We start from the raw sequence: 18917 nt of genomic DNA on the forward strand, positions 1-18917 counted from the left end.
TTGCAAGTGTTGATTTGTCCTCAAGATAATGCTGCAGGCCACCACCTAATGCCATGACACCATAGGGTGGAGGTGATGAGCGCAAGGAAGGAAAACCAACATTGCTGTGGGGGAAAGGGCACAGAAGAAGAGCTCACTTGTGATGGGCCTTGCTTGAATCAGAGAGGATTGTTTTACTAGCACTCTTCAATTTCAGTGTTTGGGGGAAGGAGAACTTTTGGCCCCTCGGTGTTCTTTGGGTCTCAACAATGGGTCCCTAGATGTTTTTGAACTACAACTCCCATCATCCTTGAGCACTGGTCATGCTGGGTAGCCATGATCTCCTTCTCGTACGTCTCCTGGATGGTGCCAACTGTTTCTCTTATGGGCTTTCTGTGAAAAGGAAATCCCCCTTCTGTCTTTACTATGAGGGAAGGAGTCTCTTGCCTCTTTGTAAACCCATGAGAAGAAGGAAAAACTCAGTTGACACAGAAAGGAGCATTACTCATCCACGTGTACCATGTGGGTGAATGAGAAGTCCCTTCCTCAGAACACTGGGCCCTGTCAGAGAAGAAGTCTGACCTGTCTCCTCCTGGGCGACCATCTTGTTCTGGGGTGGCGGAAGCAACAGGCAAAGCCATCACAGCTATGACACACCTCAGAAGGCAGGGATACCTAAGCATGGTTGAGGAGCCCCACTCGTGTCACTTGGGGAAGGCAATATGGATTGTTTGCTGGGTCTGGACACTTCCAATAGCGAGCCCTCAGAATCCTGCCCCTCATGGTTTGCTGTATCTTGAAGAGCTAAAAATAGGACAGCTCGAGCTGCTGCCAGCCTGAGCCAGGGAAAGAGGTGTGCGGGCGCATGGGGCTGCCGCCACTGCCCCTGTGCGCCTCATTGCCCAGCTCAGGCTGGCATCAGCCACGGCGTACACAGCAGCCGGAGCCAGAACCGCCCGAGTCCAAAAACCCCAGACATCTCCTTTAAAATATAAAAATATGCTTGGATGTATATGTTGGCCCTGAAAAAGAGATGTCTGGGTTTTCTTGGACATATGGCAACCTTTACCACAGTAGTGGTGGTAGGGAGCATCACTTAAAGACTGCTCAGTGGACATGACACCAATGTGCCTTCCCTTGCCTTAAAATCACTCACTAGTAGTAAAAGAAGAAACGAGCGGGAAGAGAAATATATATCTTCATTTGAACAAATGAAACGAAACAGAAGCAGCAGACAGCCTAAGTGTGGGGGGTGGGTGGTTCGGGGAAACCAGACTGAAGGTCCCTATCTTCCCAACATTCTCTAAGGCTCCTGTCCTGGGTCCTTATCTGTCCCTCATTCCCTCTACAGCATGTGCCTTTACAGCCTTCTTGACTGTTGAACCCACTGTTTGTCTCATCCACTCACTCTGCCAGAGGGGTTGAGACCCATTGGCTAACCTCACCTGGTTTAGCCTTTTCCCAGGGAGTGGTTGCTGTCACATGCTGACAACTTCTAGAAAACATTGCTGTGCAGGGTAGAGACCTAAAGTGGATAAACTACCCCAGAAGGAGCATGACATGCCCCCACCAGAGGTGTTAACCTTCCCCTAACACCCCATACACCAAATCTTTAGTACTTTATGCATATTTCAAACGAATAAATAAATGACACCCACCAAAGGCCAAAGGAAAAAGCCCAAAGTCTTCCAGGAATCCCACTCCCCACCCCATATTTGAAGTTTCTGTATTTATTTTGCAAGAATAAAATTTAAAAAATTGGTGGATCTGTTGTTGATTAGACTATGTTATGCCTTGGAATTTCATCAAATTCACATATTTCATTTTGACTTCAGAGCCACCATGGGCATTTCTGGCTCCCAGTCATAGCTGTCAACTTCTCCCTTTTCTTGCAAGGGATCCTATTCGGAATAAGAGAATTTCCCTTAAAAAGGGGGGAAAGTTGACAGCTATGCTCCCAGTTGCCATGGAAAGAATATGGCATGTCTTCCTGCGGAGATGAAATGCAAAATGTGAAGAGGCCCCAGATTCATCCTGCAAAATGCTGTAGACAATCTCTGACACCTCCAGTTACAGATCTCCTCACTACGCCCTATGCCACATAATGCAACTCCTTACGTTGAAGCAACTTCAGTGATTTGGCAACTCACCCTCCCCTCAAACAAAACAGACCTTAATACACGTGAAGAGGCTACAGCCCACTTGTTCAGCACCTGTCATCTCCTCCTCCACATGCTTAGTCAATCCTCCTTTTGGCAACAAAATACTTTCTTTTCATGCCCTGAATACTTGGCCTGTGGTACAAGTTGGAAGGGAATCCTTCCCACAAATCCCATCACAGCAACATGGTGGGCCCTCCATGCTGTGCCACTGAGCTACTTCCCAGCTCATCTTGACATTCCATAAGCACAAAAGGCAAAAGCAGAAAGGCAAAACTATTCAGGTTTGAGAGGCTGGAGTCGCTGGGCAAAGGGACCACTCCTTTTTTCTATCTACTGGCATTTTCAGTGTAAGCTGACAAGGAACAAGTGTCCTGCCCAAACCCCTCAACTGCAACCCCTGTCGTTGTGCACCCATGGCTTCCAGCAGCACTAAAGTGACTTCCCAGGAGCGCAAGCCTAGGCAGTGTGTGTGGAGGTCCTGGGCTGCCCAGAAAACAAGATCCACCTCTCAGCCTTGCTCATATGGTCCAAAGGAAAGCAGAGCAATATGTTTGGCACCAGCATAGCAGCAGGAGTGGCTGGAAGGAGGCATACACATAGCTGTCAAGCGTCCCTTATTTGGCGGGACAGTCCCTCATCCCAGCGCCATGTCCCGCTGCTGTCCCAGATTGATAATGTCCCTTAAATTTCCCGGGTTTCAAAAAAAGCAGCTCCTCTCCCTCCCTCCCTGCCGGCCAGGGAGGAGGGAGGCTCCAACTGTGTTGGGGGCGCGCGCCCATGTGCACTCCGGAAGCTTGGTGGAGGTGTGACACGTCAGAGAGAGACCCTCTGCCGCCCCCTCTCTTTCGCAAGTGGTAAGCACGGCTCCCCGCCACGTGACCTCGCCTCTGCCCAGACAGGGTCTCTCTCTTCTCTGCTCCCATCCCCGTCCAGTTTCTGGGCTGCGGGTGACTCGAGCCCTGCTCACTTGGCTGGGGCCTTGCGCCAGCTCTGCTGCTCTCCCCTCTGCTGCTGTCTCCTCTGCTGCTCAATGTCTGTGGTTTTTTTGGGGGGGCGGTGGCAGTTCATTCACGGCCGTCGCTCTCCGTGATTGCTTTGGGAGTGGGGGCTGAGGCTTGGAAACACTCCCCCCCCGCCCCCGGTCACATTTCCCGCGCAGCTTGCTTGTTGTGCCACGCTTTTTGCGCTGCTGGCTTCCTGCCCTTCTCGTCATCCATCGTGGTTGGGGGAAAAAGAAAAGCGGAGATTGCGAGGAGGTGGGGATGACTGATATATATTTATGTGCTTTAAAATGAAATGAGAGCAGGCTTCCATGCAAAGGGTTAAACCTGCCGCTTTCCCTCCACGCACAAAGCGCAACTTTGGCAACGAGGAGTAGCAGAACTGTTGCTATTAGCTGAGCTCTTTACTTTGGGACCTGTGATCCCTTATTTTGGCTGCTGATCCCTTATTTTTGAGGCTGCTGGTTCCTTATATCCAAATTTGTAAGTTGACAGCTATGGGCATGCAAGATGTACAAAACACTGCAACCTGCTTTGCATTATTGCTGTAACCTCTCTCTAGCACCAGCAAGGCTGGAAGGGAATGTTCCTGACTCTGCTGCCAACCTAGGATTAGCGTTTGTCATATCGTATATGACAGATCCTGCCAACCTAGCAGTTCAAAAGCATGTCAAAGTGCAAGTAGATAAATAGGTACCACTCTGGTGGAAAGGTAAACGGCGTTTCCGTGCGCTGCTCTGGTTCGCCAGAAGCGGCTTAGTCATGCTGGCCACATGACCCGGAAGCTCACAAAACGAGCTGGGATTTAAAATAAAAAAAGATATCTGGGACCTTCTCTTATTCTACTTTTAGGAAACTGAAAATGAAAGCAATGTAAAAGGGTAAGGTAAAAGTCCCTGGATCACTGGCCATGGAATGACCCAACTGCATATCCCTGCATTGCAGGGGTTGGGCTAAATGACCCTCAGGATCCCTTCCAATTCTACAATCCATGATCTTATGCTCAAGATCTCCCAGGGTGCAGTGGCGGAGCAAGCCAATCAGGCCCCTGGGGTGGCACACATGCCTTGTGCCCAGGAGCAGCTGCCCATGGGGCAGGGTGGCGCAAGCCGGGTCAGGACGCTCCACAGGGCCTCCGAGGAGTCTGCTTGCCTCCTCCCATTCAGCCGCCCTACAGCTGAGGGGGAGGTGGCGGGTGGACCATTTGGGGCAGCGCAGAGCCTGCGGGTGCCCAAGCCACTGCATCACTCCCAGGAGAGACGTGTGGCTCAGGCGCACTGCCGCCCAGCCACCCTCAGTGGTGACACCCGGGGTGGCCCGCCCCCACCTCACCCCCTTTCCTCCGCCCCTGGCAGGGTGTCTGTCAGAACCCTGAAACAGACCCCCTTTCCTCCCAAAAGGCAGAGCAGACCCCAGGCCGCCTGGGTTGTGAGGAGAGCCAGCGACACCAAGGCATCATCGTAGGTGAGAATTGAGTGCCAGCAGTAGGCAGGGTGGGGAGAGGGGATGGGAAGGGAGGCTGCAGGCTGGGGAGGTGCCCGTCCACCCCTTACCTTTGACACGTGACAGGGTTGGTTTTGGGGGGATTCTGGGGGCGGCGGCGCTGCGGCTCCTCAATGTGGGGTGTGGGAAGCGGGTAGACCAAGTGAAGGGGGTCTGATGAGGAAGGATGCCAGCCTCTCTTGACATGCAAAAGGAAGGGTGGGGGAGGGAGGGAGGTTCTGTCCCTTTTGGGAATATTCATCCAAGCGTGGTGGACGTGTGAAAAGATGGAAGAGTTTTGGGATCTAATATAAAATGACCTGAATAAACTTTTTAAGTATACATTCCCTAAAAAACCAGAGGCTTTTTTATTAGGGATAATAGGGGAGGAGGTGAAAAAGGAGGATCGTAAACTATTTCAATATGCCATGGCTGCAGCCAGGATTCTTGTGGCTCAAAAGTGGAAATCACAGGAGATCCCAATGGCAGTGGAGTGGCAGACCAAAGTTTTTGAGTATACAGAATTGGCTAAAATGACTTATAAAATTCGAGACCAAAAAGGGACAAAGTTTGAAGAAGAGTGGAGTAAATTTGTTGCATACATAAGAATTAAATGTAGAAGTTTAAAAACTTTAGCAGGGTTAACATAAATCCTGTGATGTGTATAGAGGGTAAATAAGAATATGCAAGAGAAGAATTAAGAAAACCGAAGAATTAAGAATTAAGAAAACCAAAGCAGGGAAGGAAGGAAGTCTGGGCGTGAACTTACGCAGTGTAAATAAGACGACACAAAATGTTGATTGTAAAAAATTAAGTTTTATTTGTTTGTGAAAAAAATCAATAAAAAGCATTTGAAAAAAGGGAATATTCATCCAAGCTACCCTTTAACAGAACTTTGTGGGGGGGGGGGGTTAACCTCTGAAATTGTTCGTCTGACCCATCTTTTAGCTCATAGGAGCAACTCTCGGGTATCAGGTTTGTTAGTAGTTTGGATGAGATCTTCTTGCAGTAAAGTAAGTTGCCGGACCCACTACTTAAAACACTCTTGGAGACTTCCGGGTTAGCGCCTCTGGCAATGGCGGATTTCCTCTGATCGGGAGGAATCCGCTTCGTGAGAATTAGGGTCTGGACTGCCGCGGCGAGGCAGGGACCCATTAAAAACCACAGGCGGGAGAAGCCTGTGGACGTGGGATTCGGCTGGCACCTTTCGCGCCTCCCCTACTCGTGGGGAAACCCAGTTTCGGGGATCCGGAGCGACGTGGGGTGAATGGCGCGGTGCTTCGAATCGACTGCTTTTTTCACGGAGTGAAGCCGCATTGCTGTTGCCGGAGAGCGCTGACTTTTTCCTGTGGACAATTGGATTTTAAACAACTGCTTGTGAGTAGAACGGAAAATTGGACTATGAAATTTCTTAATTTGGCACCGAAGTGGGAAGGTCTAAACAGGAAGTCCGCCTTCCGCTTTTGTAAATAGATTGAAGCAAAGACATTGCAAGCTGAGTCTGGAAAGTCGTCTGTAAAGGATTAAATTTTCATCATTTAAAATCACTAAACCCCCTTGGAAGCAGGAGAAGAGGGGGGAATCTTTTTAGACTGTTTAAACCTGCAGAAGAGAGAGTAAAGAAAGATAAATTTCCACCGTCTTGAACCTGGGAGCGGGGTGTCAGGATGGACGCTTTGGGAAGTTCATTGACTGTGGACAAACGTTTTTGACAGATAGTTAAAAAAGAGAAACATATTGATTCCTATGTTCCCTCTTGCATTTAAAAGAAACAAAATATCTGAAAAAGGAAAGGAACTTTGTTGCTAGATCTGCTTTTAAAAAGACGGATACAAATAGAAATTGTTTCCCCTAGAGGGAGCTTGTGAAACTGTTATTAGAGTTGATCTGGGGAGCTTTGCAGCTGTAGAGATTAAAGATCGTGGGACCAGACTTTGACCTTGAACAAGAATGTGCCTAGAACAAGCGATAGTGCTTGCTCTTTGCAAGACAAGTGCTTTACTGGAACAGCTACATGAGAAGATGGATTTGATGACTGTTGCAGTTGGAAATTTTGGACAAACAGTGAATACCTATATAGAACCTACTCAGGAATTAATCCAGGAATGTGCTTTGACAGATCAAGTGGTGAAGAAGATAAAGGAAGAGATTGTTCCTGAACCTCAAGTTGTTGAAATGGAGAGAGCTGCGGCCCTGCAGGAACATAAGTTGTTGGATCTGACGAATGAATCTGGAGAAAGCCAGATTTGGAGAGATGGAGTTCTGTTGGGCTTGGAGATGGGAAGCTGGATAGATCCCCCTATGCAGGGATGTTTTGACCTTTTGAATTTGGCATTGGGCCAGGGGGAATTGGGAGTTGTGGGGGCCCTTAACTTTGGAGGGACTTTGAAACATGCTTCTAAATACCATATGGATTTCAGTGTTGACTATGGAGAATGGGCTGACTTGTCGAGAAGGGACAAAGATATTGACAAGTGGGAGTCTCCCCAAGAGAAAGGAAGGAATTTAAGAATAAGATCAGCAGAAGACAAAGTAAAGTACAGGTACAAACATGAAGAAGACCTGCGGAAGGGACATGGAAAAGACTTAAGGGCCTCGGATAGAAGGTCACCAGGTTGATGGACTAGATGGATGGGACAGAAAGGACTGACAAAACCCGAGACCAGGGAAGAGACAATGGATGAAGATTGGAAGAAAGTTTTAAAAAATTATTTAGGAAATTACTGTAAAATTAATGAGTACTAGAAAAATGTTGGAATGAAATTATTTGGCTTTAGTAGAAATGTTAAAAAGAATTATGCAAGAATATGTTATGCTTAAAAGAACTAGGTATAAATAAGACTTAAGTTTTAAGCTTTAGGGTTTTTTATGGTAAGATAAGGTTAAAATAGATTAAGGTAATTTAATGACAGAATATTGTGAAAGATGGAAAGGATTTGCTGAGATAATTAATAACTAGAATACAAAAAAGGGAGGTGTGAGGAGGTCGATGAAATAAGTTAATGGAAAATAAGGATTTGGGAATATTGGATTTGCTTTTACATTATTATTTTTTAAATTTTGATGTATTGTGTGTTTTGTTTTTGGTTTTTTTCTTTGACTTTGGTTTTATTGACTTGTATTGTTCAATTGTTATTTTTGTCTACCTTTTTTCTTTTTTTCTTTTTCTCTTGTTTTTCTCTCTCTTTCTCTGTAATTTTAAATTCTCAATAAATATCATTTAAAAAAATAAAAATAAAACACTCTTGGGAGATACATGAGTGGGCTGGTTAAAAATAATAATAATAATGTGGTGCCCTGCTAGGTTGGAGAATGGATAGTTCCATGGAGTGTCATCAATGCTTTTCTTCAAGAAAAAATTGTGCAGGTAATGTGTACACCCTTAAGTACTCCCAGGAAAAAAGCACTGATTGTCATGAAGTAACTTTGCACAGATAGATATGGTGTTCTGTTTTGACATCAGTCTGTTATTTTGTGTGTTTTTAAAATACAGTGGTACCTCAGGTTACATACACTTCAGGTTACATACACTTCAGGTTACACACTTCGCTAACCCAGAAATAGTGCTTCAGGTTAAGAACTTTGCTTCAGGATAAGAACAGAAATCAGGCCCTGACGGCGCAGCAGCAGCAGCAGGAGGCCCCATTAGCTAAAGTGGTGCTTCAGGTTAAGAACAGTTTCAGGTTAAGAACGGACCTTCGGAACGAATTAAGTATTTAACCTGAGGTACCACTGTATAAGATAAATTAGATGTCACAAGCATGATGTCTCCTCAGTCTCTAAAATGTTCCAATTATTTTTGCACTACAGTTATTCATTGGAATTAGCAAACACAACAGGCAATGTTGGTGACCCATTTGGACGGTTTTAATGGAGGATTGGGCCAATTCATAGAGGAGGCCATGGGTATGTTTCCCCTCCACTACTGCATGCAGTATTAATGCTCTTTGCTAGGAATTACAAGCAGGGAAACTTCTCTTGCACCCAGGTCCTGTTTGTGGGCATCTCAGGAGGCACCTGCTTGGACTCTGTGGGAGTCGGATTATGGACAAAGTGGGGCAATGGCCTGGTCCAACAGAGCTTTGCTTATGTACTTACAAACACAATGGTGATTTTAATAAATTAGCCTGACAAAACCTTGGACCTGAGTTTTTCTTTTAACTTAAGGATTGGCACAATGAGGAACAAAATTTCCCTCCACAGTAGCAGAAGACAGCCATTGGAAGACAAAGAAGGTCATTCATTTCTATAAATCTTTTAAGAACTGTATTACACTCTGCAAACATTTCTGTGTGCTCGGGAATTCAAGTGGCCCCCAACCAGCAAAGGCCATTATTCCGTGGAATCCATCTTGAACATGATACCATGTCACTGGCACACCGTGGTCCTCTAGCCGCTTCTTGTACAACAGCCCATCGTCCCGGAATCCATCATATTCACAGGTTAGAATGAAAGCCTCCGGGAGGTGGCAGATTATCTCATCCTCTGCTAGAAGGGGGGCAAACATTGTCTCACTACCTCTTTTAACTTGTTCATAAAGTTCTTCTGAAAATGGAGCAGGTGCTACAGGAATATAGCCCCTAGCTTTAAATTCTTCTGGAATGTTATCAGCACTTATCCATTTTTGGTATTTCTCTCTCAAATCAGGAGGGACATGGGCGCCTTTCAGAACTCCATCTACATTCATGTTCTTCCCAGTGAGATATGTCAAACCAACTTTGACAGTTCTTTTCCGGAACATAGGAGGAACTGAATGGTTTTGCTGATAGGATGGCAGATTGAAGTCCATTCCTTGGAGGAATGGGTAAATGAGGACCTGAGCTCGCACTCTTGGGAGGTCCTCTCTGGTCACCAGTTCTTGGCAAATGGCTGCAGTAAAAGTGGCTCCAATACTCTCCCCAGCAATGGCAATGCGGCTGGCGTCCACTCCGTATTCCTTTGCATTTTTCAGAAAGTATATTACAGCAGTTAAACAGTCCAGTACAGGGACTGGATACGGATGCTCAGGAGCTAAACGAAACCTAAAGAGAAGGCAAGATGTCATCAGCATTCATCATACACTTTGCAGCATTTTCCTGCAATGGCATATTGCAAGGGTGGCAACCCTAGGGCCACATTCCTTTCTATGCAACCTTCCTGGGGGCCACATGTCAGCTGTGGGTGGGACCAGAGAGCAAAAATAGAAAGCAAATGCGAACTTTCCCACTGGACAAGTAGGCTGGTTCCTACACACAGCCACACACCTTTCTCTACTCTCCAACCAACCAAGCAAGCAAGACACATTCACACCAGTCAGATGCCCCTCAAGGATGGTGCAAAAGAGGGGCAATGGTGCAGGGGTGGGGTCTGGGGTCAGAGGGGAAATGAAGAGGACCAGAGTGCAGCATTCAGCCTCTGTGGCTGATGCTCTGCACCCAAATATAAACTAGCAAGTTCAGCATCCCATTCTCAGTGGCCGCTGGTCAAATCTGATTCCGACCATAGAGGCAGACTATAGCCAGCATAGCTAGGAGCCACTGGTAGCCTTATACTCTGCCCAATTATTTAATCCTTTTTCAAAGCCATCCACATTGGAAGCTATCTCTACTTTCTGTGGGAATTAGTTCCATAGTTTAACTTTGCACTGTATGGATAAGTACTTTCTTTTATCTGAATCTTCTAGCATTCAGCTTCATTGAATGTCCACATGTTCTAGAGTTCAGAGAGAGCGACAAACACATTTCCCCAGGCCACTTTCCACATGACATGCCTAATATAACCAACTTCTATATTTTGAATGTTTCCTTGATTTCCTTTTCCATCTCAGGAAAACAACCCCAGTTCTGAATCACCTCCAGTATGCCCCACAATGCCTTCCTGAGATCAGTGCTTCCCACTCTTTCTGTCCACTTTAAACCATATGGCCTTAAAGCCAAGAACTCCAGTTCACCCACCTTGGCCAGGAGGCTTCAGATCATGCACCAAAGGTGCATTAAGGCAGTGAGGGCAGCCATTGGGAGAGATGATGTCCATTACTGTCAGGAAGGCTTGCCTTGTAAAGGGCTCTGAAGCCCTGGCAAATGACACATCTCCCATTGCCCAATGTACCACTGCTCTCATTGGATGTTCAGTGTGGCTGACGGGACAGTTGGGAACAGCTTGAGCTTATTTGCCAAAGAGAAGTTCATCTTAACTCCAGCTGCACTTTCCCTCTTAACCACAGGGCCATTTTGCCTTAGGAGAAGAATCCTAATGGCTTTTTATGGGCTGATGTGGTGGTTTTCTGTAAAAGTAGTTTAATGGCCTGATCCAGCAGAGCTCTTCTTATCATTAAAGCCAGAGGGATTGGGTCCAAAGGCATAAAAATCAAAATACAAAGATGAACACCCATTCTAAAGGTTGGCAAATTCACTATGTTGGCAAAATCAGCTTTTTTCTGGGCTCATGTGGAAGGGTTAGAAACTGAGGGGAAATATCGTATTTTTCGCCCTATAGGATGCACTTCTTCCCCACCAAAAATGAAGGGGAAATCTCTGTGCGTCCTATGGCGTGAATGCAGGCTTTCGCTGAAGCTTGGAGAGCGAGAGGGACCGGTGCGCACTCCAGGCTTCAGGAAGCTATCAGCAAGCCTGGGGAGCCCGCGGGAGTTCCCGCAGGGCTCCCTAGGCTGCGGATAGCAGCCTGCTGCCCAGTGCGCAGGGTGCGCTGAAGCCGCGGCAGGGGTGTGTGTAATTTTTTTCTTTATTCCCCCCCTCCCCAAAACTAGGTGCGTCCTATAGGGCGAAAAATACAGTACTCTTTTTTCTGCTACAACAAGCATGAAGATACTTACTCAGCACACATAACCACTGAGTCAGTTTGGTGGGCAATGGAACGGCAGATCATTTCAGAGGTTCCTGGGGGGGAAAAACACATCACACACTGCCTGCTGTGAGCAATTATTTGTTACGCTCTATTAGAACCGGCACCTCTTTGTTGTTGTTTAAAAGTGTGGCACTTACCTTAACAACTTCATGGTGAGTACTGGCACCTCTCTTTCTAAAAAAAAAAGGACTGGATATGACTAATATTGCTGTGTCATAAATGTCTGTTTTTAATGTCCATGGAGGCACAGGTCAATTCTGTGTCCAGGGCAACTGTTTACCAGCTCCATCTGGAATGCAGGCTGAGACCCTGTCTCGCCAGAGTGGTGCATGCTCTAGTTATCTCCTGCTTGGACTATGGCAATGCGCTCTACGTGGGGCTACCTTTCAAGGTGACCCGGAAACTACAACTAATCCAGAATGTGGCAGACGCCAAGACCACATAGCACCGGTCTTGAAAGACCTACATTGGCTCCCAGTACGTTTCCAAGCACAATTCAAAGTGTTGGTGCTGACCTTTAAAGCCCTTAATGGCCTCCGTCCAGTATACCTGAAGGAGCGTCTCCAGCCCCATCGTTCTGCTCCAACACTGAGGTCCAGCGCCGAGGGCCTTCTTGCAGTTCCCTCACTGCAAGAAGTGAAGTTACAGGGAACCAGGCAGAGGGCCTTCTCCACCCTGTGGAATGCCCTCCCACCAGATGTCAAAGGAAGAAAACACCTACCAGATTTTTTGGAGCATTCTGAAGGCAGCCCTGTTTAGGGAAGCTTTTAATATCTGAAGGACTATTGTATTTTAATATTTTATTGGAAGCTGCCCAGAGTAGCTAAGGAAACCCAGCCAGATGGGCGGGGTATAAATATATTATTATTATTATTATTATTATTATTATTATTATTATTATTATTATTATTATTATATAAAATATATATGCTACTTGATTGTGGAAAACAACAACAACAACCATGTATAGGCTGCACAAATCACCCCCACCCCACCCCCGTGCATGGCAAACATTTCAGGATCTTTACATTAAATTACAATGACAAATTCTCTTCTGACAATACAGTGGAACCTCTACTAGCGACCACAGTCTGTTCCGGAGGCCCGTCCTTATGGCGAAACGGGTCGCTGGGAGAGACGCCATTGTGAGCAGGCACGGGCGACAATTGCCCGCTTCTGTGCAGGTGCGAACGGCAGCAAACCCGCCAGTTACTTCTGGTCGCAACTTAGAATGTCCGCTAGTGGTGGTGGTTGTAAATAGAGGTTCTACTGTACAGTTAACCATTTCAAACACATTTCACAGAACTTACGGATGCTTCCAAACACCCCAGCACCTCCATGAAGAAAGATGATTCCTTTCTTGTTCCCAGCAGGTGATGTCTTGGGCCAGTACACCCTCACAGGCACCCCATCAAAAACCAGGTCCTTTATGATCAGTTTGGAGTCCTTCATTATCGGAATGAATAGGCACATGGCCCTGATTATGGAATATCTATGGCAGATGCCCATTTTTTCCAGAATTCCTACCTGTTTAAAACGAAACATTTAGCAAGCATAATTAGCATTAGATATTTTTCCACTTACAATTTTTTAATACTTAAAAAAGTATTTTGGGACTGTCTAATCCAGCCTTAAGAAATACTTGGAAGAACGATACTTGGAAGACCATTCCCTGCTGAAAGGCCCATTTCTACCTGACCTAGGGGGCAGGGCCCAGACTCACCTTGAACAGCTAAAAGGGGATCCTGGGAGGCCAGAGGGGCATTGCAGGAACAACTCTTGGGATGTGGCAACTGGCTATAAAGTTTTAAAATCTTTAATTTTAGTTCCCCTGTTTTGTTTTTGTTGGGATGGGGTTGGTTAAATGTTTCATTGGGATTGGCAGCTATATTAATTTGGGTATTATTATTATTATTATTATTATTATTATTATTATTATTATTATAATATATTGATTTATAGGTTTATTTTAGTCTGTAAAAGATATTCTGTTTGTTAGTTTGATGTTTTATTATGCTTATATATGCTGTAAGCCACCCAGAGTGGCTGGGTAATCCCAACCAGATGGGCGGGATACAAATAATAAAATTAATATTGTTATTAGTATGCTAATATCACATTGATAGCAAAACAAGATCATGACCCAGCCCAAGTCAATAATTATAGACCTATTACTTTGCTTAATTGTAATTATAAATGGGCAACTATTTTTTACTTTTTGAATGTTGTCTGATTTAGGGTATTTTTGCAATGCTGATTTAGGGTATTTTTGCAATGCTGAATCAGGAAATGGCATCCATTTCTCTCCATCAGGTCAGGTTTACTGTAAACTGAATGGTGGGCATTGATAAAGGTAAGTACACGTAAATTGCATGTTGCTTCACCATTTTTCAAACTTCAGGGCTTGAACTTCCGTTTCTTGGAACTCCTGGAATGCTCAGCAGCAGCGAGGTATTTCTTCAGAGTCCAACAGTAGTCAGCCATCATGACTGTCCCAGCGATCCTGATACCTGGTCTCCATCTCTTTCATGTCCTGATGGAATCTCTCCCCCTGCTCGTCACTCATTGAGCCCAGTTTCTCAGGAAACTGGTCCATATGTGAAAATAGGTAGTGCATCTTGAAGCTCATGTTGCAGCCCAGGTTTCTGAAAGCAGTCAGCATGCTGCTGTCAATTAACAGTCTCCAATCTTTGGGTTCGTACTGTGGCACTCCAAGCTTGAGCAGAAGCTGCGCAATATCTGCACAGTACACCACGTCTTTCTCTTCCGAGAAAAAACGGAGGTACTGTTGATGCCTGTTGCGGAAGAAGCTGATGCAAGCACTGTCAGAGAGGAGGTTTTTTTCCTTCAATCTGGATGCCAACAGTTCGGCAGAGTCCTTTACAAGCTGAGGTCGTGAACTAGATCATTCAACTCCTTTTGGGAAAATGGATGTGGAGCATCATCTTCAAGAACCACTTCTTCTTCTTCATGTCCTTCAACACTGGAGGCATCTTTGTCACTAATGTCAGGAAGTTCTCCAAAGATAGGCACTGGAATTTCATCACAATGAGCTACAGGACGACGTGCTGATTGAAGATCAGGATACTTGAGGCTGCTCCAGTTCTTTCTGTTGATCCCAGTCACATCAACAGTGCACCAATTTATGGAAGATTTGGAGGTTTTATGAATTTAAACTGATCCCTTTTCAATATAATCAGCCAGAACTATTGTACCTGAATAATTCTTGTCATTAAACTAATCATTTCCAATCAAAACAATTATTCGACATGGCATTTCACCCCTACCAACTTCTTCTAAAATGCTGCACACAAGCGTACATGTGAACAAAAAGATAAAAAAGTCACGTGGCCATAGCTCAAAAATTTGACCTGATTGAGCAAAACCAATGTGATTTTTGGATTCAGCGCATCAGATTTGTCCTAAATCAACTGAAAAAACGCAGACAACAAATTTGTTGTTGAACAGTGTAATGCTTCCTGGAGTTGGGGGCGGGAATTACTAGATAAAATGGGGTTCAGGGAGAAATTTGTGAGAGGAATAAATACCTTATATACAGAGTGATTTGCAAACAGTAAACAGAATTTAAAAAGAAAATGCATTATTGGCAAGGAAACAAGAGAAGGTTGTCTACTTTCACCAATATTGATTATTTTAGAAGTGTTGTGTGGGGATATTAGAGAAAATGATATACGAAGCCTCCAAGTGAGTCTTCAAACTTACAAACTGAGGGCATTTGCGGATGATGTGGTATTGTTCATGGAAAACCTGATGAAAAATGTGGTTAAGGTACTGGAAGCAATAAAGCAGCTTGATGATTTTCTTTTCTAAGAGAAAGAAAGTAGTGGGTAGCAGAGGGCGGGAGATAAAAACACTGTGGAAAGTGGACCAGATATCAAAATTTACTTGAACGGAAATCACTTTTATGATTATCTCCTATTGAAGCCAGTACACTAAGGAAGGGGATGACAGAGGACAAGATGGTTGGACAGTGTTATCAAAGCTACAAACATGAGCCTGACCAAACTGCGGGAGGCGGTGGAAGACAGGAGTGCCTGGCGTGCCCTGGTCCATGGAGTCACGAAGAGTCGGACACGACTAAACGACTAAACAACAACACTAAGGAAATTAAACATTCAAGAGAATTGGGGTACTTATAGATACATACCGTGTTTTTTTGGTAATGCATGTAAAATGAAAACGTTAGAAGAAATTCAAGAATGGGTATCAGATTGGTTTCAATATTTTCAAATTAATGAGCATTTTTAAAAAGAATTATTCTAAATTATTTTATTGACTCTAAAGGGTTGCAGCCCCTTTTATAGAGGTGTCTTCATCCCCATGATATATGTAAAATATACTTACTAGTGCCAATCCATATCCCGCTAAGAAATCGTAAAGCAGTATTATTGGGCGATAGGACAGTCCTCGAGGCAGGTGGGTCCTGGTAAGACGATAAGAAACTCCCCACACTAACAGCAAGAAATGAATGAAAATAGTTGTATATAATATCAGCATCCACAGAGTTTCACCAAACGCCATTTCCCTTAAACTCAGAGGCACAGAGACAAGGACTTCGTCTTGGCCAACGCTGGTGGCTTTTATGGGAGAACAATCTATGCCATGTGGAAAAGAACACCCTAGGCCAACCCATATAATTCTCAGTTGAGAAGAAAGTAAATAGTTTAATAATCCAGTAAGACACTGCAGCTCTCCTGGATTCCTGAAAGCCACTGTTGTTCCTCACACAGGGTGTGGATACGCATTGGTGGGTGTGAATTTGCCTATCTTTTCCTCCCAAGAGAAGGCATGCATAGGAGTTTGCCTGCCCTCCCACACAAAATCATTGTGCCTCTTAATTTAGTTATCAGGGATAATTAAAAGGGGCGCCACATCAATGCAGGTGGGGCTGGCTGGCACGACACTGCAATGGCACCCTCCCAACAGGAGGGTCACTGCAACTTTCCAGAACAGTGTGGTGAGGAAAGAGGTTTGGCGCTGTGCAGGCTGACAAATGGGAGCCAATCCCATCCAGTCTATTGCTCGTATAACTCCACTTTTCATTTATAAAGTCCATTTATTTATTTATTTATAAAAGCTTCCTCTGCTTCCTCTACTGTTGGACCCATTGATGGCCTCTTGCTGAACTGATACAAAGAGGGGAGTTGAAATACAATGGGATTTAGTTCATTCATTTATTTATAAAAGCTTCCTCTGCTGTTGGACCCATTGGCCATTTGCTGCAATGATACAAAATGGAAGCATCCTGTCTTTCTTGGTTGAAGGAATGGATTCACATATTCTAGACTTAGAAGGCCATGATAATATTTTTGGTTGGCATGCTTCATTACGGCATGAAAAGGTGAAAGTACATAAAGGATTTATAAATCATATAATTAGGGGGGTGGAATTGTATAGAATATGGGATAAATAGAAGCATTTATTAGAGGGGAACCTCTTTGGCTCTCAATTTTGGAAATTATAGAGGTAAAGAAAAAGAATATTATTATTAATAATAATAATTGAATTTATATACCACCCTATGCCCAGAGGTCTCAGGGCGGTTCACATAAAAGGATCACAATATGATAGAATGGTGGACAACTTACAAAAAATTATTAAAACAAGTGGGAGGAAAGTATAAATTTATAAAAAATAAGAAATTATCAGGAAAACTAACAACAAGGATACAATATCATCATTTGAATGGAGTATTTAAGAAAGATAGGCTACAAGGGTCTGGGGAACAAATATCACAACTGGAGAGAGACCTGTTGGAATGGAATGTAAAAGTGCTGTCTATAATGTATAAAATATTATTGGAATGGGAGACAAAGGATGAGGAAGTAAAATCCCCAATGATACATTGTGCAATAGAAATTGGTCATAATATAGACATGGAAGCATGGGGACGATTGTGGAATATGGATATAAAATTTATAGCATGTTATGGTTTAAGAGAAAACGATCTATCAATGGTATCTAACCACTGGCAAAAATGGCAAAAATGTATAAATCTAAATCAAATAAGTGTTGGAAATGTAAAGAGAAAGAAGGTTCTTTTTATCATGTGGTGGTCTTGTAGTAAGGTTAAATCTTACTGAGAAATGATATATCATGAATAGAAAAGGATGTTTAAAATAATGTTTGTAAAACATTATTTTTCCTTTGGGAATTATAGGGACAGAACTACCTAAACTGTATAGAAACTTGTTCGCGTATGCTACTACAGCAGCAATAATGCTACTTGCCCCAAAATGGAAAGAAGTAGAAGTCCCAGTGAAGGAAGAATGGATACAGAAAACTTGAGGAATAAGCAGAAATGGCAAAACTTACCAGAAAAATAAAAAACCCAGATAGCAAACTTTTTATAAAAGAATGAAAATGGTTTACTGAATATTTACAGATACATTGTAAACAGATAAGAACATTGGCAGGATTATTGTTACAACCTGCAGTTTCAAAAGAGTATATATTTAAAGTAGTCGTAGAAGAAGAAGAGTTTGGATTTGATATCCCGCTTTATCACTACCCGAAGGAGTCTCAAAGCGGGTAACATTCTCCTTTCCCTTCCTCCCCCACAACAAACACTCTGTGAGGTGAGTGGGGCTGAGAGACTTCAGAGAAGTGTGACTAGCCCAAGGTCACCCAGCAGCTGCATGTGGAGGAGCGGAGACTCGAACCCGGTTCCCCAGATTACGAATCTACCGCTCATAACCACTACACCACAATGGTGTAGTTAAGTTAATTTGAACATGCAGAAGATATTAAAAATAAATATCCCTTCCTCTCTCTCTCTCTCTCTCTCTCTCTCTCTCTCTCTCTCTCTCTTTCTCAATGTGAAGTCCCAAAATTGTCACATCATAACTCCAGGCAGATGTTGCTACATAATATCTGCTTGAGTTTGAAGATTTAGCAACGAGAAACATCTGTGCAAAAAGCTAAGCCAAGTCCTTTGGAGTGCAATGGGTCCATTTCATTATACCCACATTCGACAGAATTCTAGTCAAACCCAGATACCCGGACACACAAAAGGCAAGACATTATGCTGCTCTCTCCATATCAGGCCAACAAGCAAGAAGATGCCATTGGATCTCACCATCCTCTGATCACTTGAATTCAAACTTTGAGCTGCCAAGGAGAACCTTAAAATGTCATCCAATAAGTCAGTGAGCAAACAGGTGCAAGCAGTATATTCAGATCAGGTGTTAAGAAGTGGGTGGTCAGGGCAGCCCTCTGCTGCACCCTATCTGCAGGGGGCACCCAGAGAAGGACCCACCATCCTAAGGTCCAGCTAGGAAGGGCAAGGGTGTCTATAAAAAAGTAAAGGGACCCCTGACCATTAGGTCTAGTCGTGGCCGACTCTGGGGTTGTGGCTTTACTGGTCGAGGGAGCCAGCGTACAGGTCGTGTGACCGGGTCATGTGACCAGCATGACTAAGCCGCTTCTG

General features: G+C 44.3%; 1 protein-coding gene and 1 long non-coding RNA gene across 2 annotated transcripts in view; one reads left to right on the top strand and one right to left on the bottom strand.

The window, feature by feature from the left end:
- Positions 1-8843: 8843 nt before the first annotated feature.
- Positions 8844-16171, bottom strand: LOC309521444 (arylacetamide deacetylase-like 4). The gene is made up of 4 exons (XM_082203945.1): positions 15833-16171; positions 12778-12994; positions 11436-11499; positions 8844-9645 (listed from the first exon to the last, which is right to left on the bottom strand). Exons 1-4 carry the CDS (start codon positions 16007-16009, stop codon positions 8871-8873), a joined length of 1233 nt encoding a protein of 410 aa, XP_082060071.1. The 5' UTR covers positions 16010-16171; the 3' UTR covers positions 8844-8870.
- Positions 16172-16424: 253 nt separating this feature from the next.
- LOC309521471 overlaps positions 16425-18917 on the top strand; it is a 177863-nt gene continuing 175370 nt past the window's right edge. Inside the window, exon 1 of the long non-coding RNA XR_014214681.1 lies at positions 16425-17556. This is a non-coding gene — a long non-coding RNA (uncharacterized lncRNA). The remainder of the gene's footprint in view (positions 17557-18917) is intronic.

This window comes from Podarcis vaucheri (genome assembly GCF_965113315.1).
Source record: "Podarcis vaucheri genome assembly, chromosome: 16".
Classification (NCBI taxonomy): Eukaryota; Metazoa; Chordata; class Lepidosauria; order Squamata; family Lacertidae; genus Podarcis; species Podarcis vaucheri.

Bases quoted from the DNA above. Each gene is read 5' to 3' on its own strand.
- LOC309521444 (XM_082203945.1), bottom strand. From the start codon at position 16,009: ATGGCGTTTGGTGAAACTCTGTGGATGCTGATATTATATACAACTATT. The intron at 12,995-15,832 runs GTAAGTATATTT...CGTTTTAAACAG, and splicing joins CGGGATATGGATTGGCACTA to GTAGGAATTCTGGAAAAAAT. The intron at 11,500-12,777 runs GTAAGTTCTGTG...TTTCCCCCCCAG, and splicing joins TGGGGTGTTTGGAAGCATCC to GAACCTCTGAAATGATCTGC.